The sequence below is a fragment of the Henckelia pumila genome, chromosome 2 (assembly GCF_033568475.1).
Source record: "Henckelia pumila isolate YLH828 chromosome 2, ASM3356847v2, whole genome shotgun sequence".
NCBI classification, from domain to species: Eukaryota; Viridiplantae; Streptophyta; class Magnoliopsida; order Lamiales; family Gesneriaceae; genus Henckelia; species Henckelia pumila.
The window spans coordinates 94442270-94447202 of record NC_133121.1 but is presented as its reverse complement, the minus strand read 5'-3'; the positions used below and the strand labels follow the sequence as shown (position 1 = coordinate 94447202).

The window sequence follows — 4933 nt, the reverse complement described above, 5'->3', positions numbered from 1 at the left end:
TATTAAATTTTAACTTGATCCGACGGTTCAATTAATTCCTATGATTTTTGCAAGGTTCTGATGCGCAAGCCATGCGAAAATATACAGAAACTATGCGAGTGAGCAGCTGCTGTTCGGATGTCAAAATCCCATTGTACAAGACTCCATTCACAATCTTCACCGTTCAGATCCTATAAAACATATTATTAAATATTTTTGAAAATTTTAAACCCGATCTGACGGTTAAATTAATTCTTATGATTTTTTCAAGTTTTTGATGCGCAAGCCATGCGAAAATATACAGAAACTGTGCGAGTGATCAGCTGCTGTTCGGATGTCAAAATCCCATCCTAAAAGACTCCATTCACGATCTCCACCGTTCATATCTTGAAAACATATTAATAAATATGTATGCAACATTTGAACCTGATCTGATGGTTCAATTAATTCTTATAATTTTTGCAAGTTTCTGATGCGCAAGCCATGCGAAAATATACAGAAACTGTGCGAGTGATCATCTGCTGTTCGGATGTCAAAATCTTATCCTACAAGTCTCCATTCACGATCTCCACCGTTCACATCTTAGAAAACATATTAATAAACCTCCTGACATTGTTAATTATTTTAATTTATTTATTTATTAGGTTTAATTTTAATTCAAATGAGTCAACTCCCTGTTTTTTAAAATAAATAATCAACATCCTTTTATTTTAAATACTTCACAAAGTAATCATACTTTTTTAACCAACCCGTTTGTCGTGTGGCGAAGTGCTACAGTGTTCCAGCTCTTTTAATTTCCATGTGTTGTTATGTTGCCAATGGCGTTACTTGTAATGTTTTGAAATTTTCGTTTCACAAATGGAATTTACTAGCTTGGATCTATTTTTCTTTTTATATTTAAAATTGGGGGCGGCAAATGTGGTTTTTTTAGGTGGGTGTTTTGATGGTGGATAATCAAATACTTGCAAGTGGGTAAGTTTTATATATGGTTTATGACTTTTATCCAGTTAAAATTTGAGGTAATGCCAGAATAAATATATGATTTTCAAGAATCTGATGACTGTTCTTTCTATGTTGGAACTGTGTAGGTACAATGGAAAACAACGTGAATCAGCTTCCTCAAGCTGAGTACTCCTTACCTGACGGGTTTGTTGAATCCTCGATCCTCTCCAGAACATCTGGAAGAGGAAGTGACTGATTATAAAGAGGAAAAATTAGAGGAAGTGACTGATTATAAAGAGGAAAAATTATTGCAGCGGTAATGACAATCTGGGGGATCAAAGAGATGAAGTGGGTTTAGTTCAACCTAGTAGTACTCTAGGATACCGTTTGGTATCATGGATGAGATGTATGAGGGATGAGTAAATTATAATAAAAACATAATGAGATGTGTATAAGTAATACATAGATATGAATAATATGTTGTTTTGTATATTTTTAGTTTTGTAGGATTATTATGTTTATTCTCTTAATTGCCCTTGCCAATTTCACACAATTACATGTTTAATTATATAAAAATGTCATTTCTTGTGAATGGTAAATTGGTAAAATTTCACCAATAAGATAATCATCCTTCATTAATACCCTGGGCTAGAAGATATTTTTTATCAAGCCCTCATCAAATGTCATATCGGGTCATGAGATATAATTAGGTTAACAAAAAAATGAGAGAACATAAGATAAATAAAAACTTATGGATCATCTCACTCTCATCAAATGTTATATCAAACGATACATCTAACCCTTGATTTGCCACGTGAACTCTATAATATTAATTATGCACATGTGTTGAAATATAAATCCTCGGATCAATGATTTGGATATTACACATATGTTAGGATCTCATTAACCAATAAAATGGTTGGTGAAGCACATGCCAAAGCACTCCTGGAGATGAAAAACAAACATGATAGAGTGAAATGTGATTGTTTTTTCCTTACGGTGAGGATTTTGTTTTTATGCATGCAGATTTAAGTGGTGTGGTTGAATTTTTGGTCAAATGATTTGATAAGGAATAGAACTTTGTAAAAATCGTAAATGTTGTTGTGAATTGGATATATAAAAAAAATTTAAAGTTAAAACATTAGTCATATTTCTTCATCTCACTCATTTAAGCTATATTTTTTTTCATTTATCTCAAATATATAATCTGGTTTTCATATTTAATGTTATCTATCATTTTTTTTTTTTTACTAATTTACATCTATTAAATCACTATCATTAATTATTTGTATAATTATTTTATTATATTAAAATTTTCATTAAATAAATTTTTTTTGATAAATTTGTCTTTTAAAATTTACTTTCCTAAACAGTTTTTTAATCTATGTGAAAAAACACTTGTTTATTACTTAATGGCATGTTTATTTTTATTTTTTTTGAATTATCAACTACTAAAATAAAATAAAAATATAAGTAAAAAAATTAAAAAATATATATATTTTTTAATAAATGAATATAATATTTTTTGGGTTAAAAAAGGAAATGGTGAATAAATGTTATTTCCTGGTCTCTGATTGGTTTAAATATTAATAATTTATGTATAAATTTATCTTATCTAATCTCGCGTTTTTTTAATCATATTATTTATATATCTATTAATTATAATTTTACATCAATTGAATCATTAGTTATTTATCTTAAATCAATCAAATCATTTAATTTAAATTACTATATTATCTCTTAAATATTATTTATATTTTATTTATTATTAAATAAATAAACTGATAATTTATATTTTTATATAAAATTTAATCAATCAAATAAAATAAATTATATTTTATCAATAAAATCAAATATAATAATCACTGTCATTTTTTATTTATTTTTTATTATAATTAGTTATCTGTATATTATTTATCACTTCAACCTTGCCAAACCAAATCGGAGCCTAAAATTGCAAACATTTCGGGGTTATAGTTTTCTCAGGTTATCGGAAGAAGTGAAATGGCCACAGGGGCTCTCCTTCGTTTGGCCCGATCTCAAACGAGAACATGGACTTCAGGTATCTCTTGATCATTTTCCTATTCGTACATCATTTCATTTGAGCAGTACTATTCTAATTCGAGGATTTTTATGATGTCCGATTTTATGGATTTTGGAGGTCTCAAAATGATTCTACTTCCTGATAATCGCCGTTAAAAAATGAAGTAGCTACTTCACCTGGTTGTGATGTATATACAAATCTAATTTCAGAATATTTATTTGATTTTGTTGTACTATTGTTCTCTATGTTACCATTTTCACAAACAATGCGGAAATGCAAGTATCACACACGGCAAATTGGTGTTTTTCGAAGTTTGATTATGTGCTCTGCATCGGTTGTGAAAAGGGTAGGAGCATATTTTTCTTTATTGGTCGACTCATTCGGTCTGGGTAAGTATTTGTTTCTTTCCCTCTCCAACTCATGATCGGCGTGCACCCCTATTTGTGTGATGAGAAGATGTTTAAAACTTTAAATAGCCTCCCTTTTAAAAGACCACAAATAGTGAGAAAATCTTGTGTGATGAACTTGTGTTGCAACGAACAAATATTGGTTTGAACTAAATGATCACACTAGCATTTTCATTTGTAATTACCAGAAGCTAATATATTGGCTGTTGGTTTTTGATTGAGATTAATGTTTCTATTTGCATGTAGTGGCTAGGTTTAGTCCATGCCCCCAAAAAAATGGTGCCAAAATTGACACCAACCCGGTCTTGAAATTTGCCCAAGTTTACAAAAGAATGTCATCTCGAGCTACGACATCTGAAGTCGCCAACAAGATTAGTATTGGACCTCAGACAAGGAAAGAAGAGGAGAATAAAGAAATGGAAGTCTATTACGGTCCCATATCAAGTGCTATCAAGAAAGTGAAGCTCCTCTCCCTTTCTACTTGCTGCCTCTCTGTTTCGTTAGGGCCCGTCATCACTTTCATGACATCACCTGACATGAATGTTATTCTAAAGGGGGCAGTGCCATCTACCGTTATATTCCTTTGTGCGTCTACTACCGCTGCCTTTCACTGGTTTATGAGCCCTTACATACACAAACTGAGATGGCAACCAGGTTCAGACAGCTTTGAGGTGGAGATGCTATCATGGTTTGCAACACACATACCAAGAACCATAAAGTATGCAGATATTCGACCTGCAGAGACAAAGAGGCCTTTTGTGACTTTTAAGGCTAATGGTAATCTCTATTTTGTTGAATTGAAGCACTGCCACAACAAGGCATTATTGGCAAAATTGGCCTCTCAAATGCAAGCTCATGAGTCTGCCTTCAATAACTTGTGATGTGCGCCATATTTATCGAACATTCTAATGAGACTAGGTTGAATTTTCCTGTTTTCTTGTGTTATTCTCTGTCTTGCCTTGAGGGCATTGAAGTGAGTTAATTATAAGTTTGAGCCAAATAATGTGCGTCAAAGATAAACATTGTTCTATTTGTGTTGTTTTGGATCATGGATAAATGATATATAACCAGTTATTGTGTTTTATCTATATGATAATGTTGCTTTTTGAGACTTCACAAGATTGACAAATGATGATCCGGCATTTGCCGTTCTAAGAGCTTGCATGGGCACTGCTCCTATGAGCATATGTTCTATACTTGGCCATCATTTGGTATATCCCTGTGGTATTAGATTGTCATATACTTCAAATTTATATATAGTTTGATAAATCTTCATGCTTTTGACTCCTGATCCTATATTTGATATAATGTGCTACGATGAAATATTGTACTTGTCTACAATTTGGAATCAGGATCACACGTTAGATTCCCCATTTTGGATCAATTGTAGAGATTTATATTATTTTGTTCGTGTCTGAAATCGCCAACGCTACACCGATGTCATGTCAGCACTACTTTGGTGTTAGCATCAACGTGAAAAAAGGGCATGGGTTACCCGTAATGTATTGATCATATTATAAAGTATAAGTTTGATTATGATTTAAAATATCAAACCTTTTAT

At 31.7% G+C, this 4933-nt stretch overlaps 1 protein-coding gene across 1 annotated transcript; it reads left to right on the top strand.

The window, feature by feature from the left end:
• The first annotated feature begins 2857 nt into the window (after positions 1-2857).
• LOC140884841 (uncharacterized) lies at positions 2858-4259 on the top strand. Its single transcript, XM_073291716.1, has 2 exons — positions 2858-2983; positions 3619-4259. The coding sequence occupies exons 1-2, from the start codon at positions 2926-2928 to the stop codon at positions 4251-4253; spliced, it is 693 nt and encodes a 230-aa protein (XP_073147817.1). The 5' UTR covers positions 2858-2925; the 3' UTR covers positions 4254-4259.
• The last annotated feature ends 674 nt before the right edge of the window (positions 4260-4933 follow it).

Coding starts and splice junctions, on each gene's coding strand:
- LOC140884841 (XM_073291716.1), top strand. CDS start 2,926: ATGGCCACAGGGGCTCTCCTTCGTTTGGCCCGATCTCAAACGAGAACA. Junction 2,984..3,618: donor AACGAGAACATGGACTTCAG/GTATCTCTTGAT, acceptor ATTTGCATGTAG/TGGCTAGGTTTAGTCCATGC.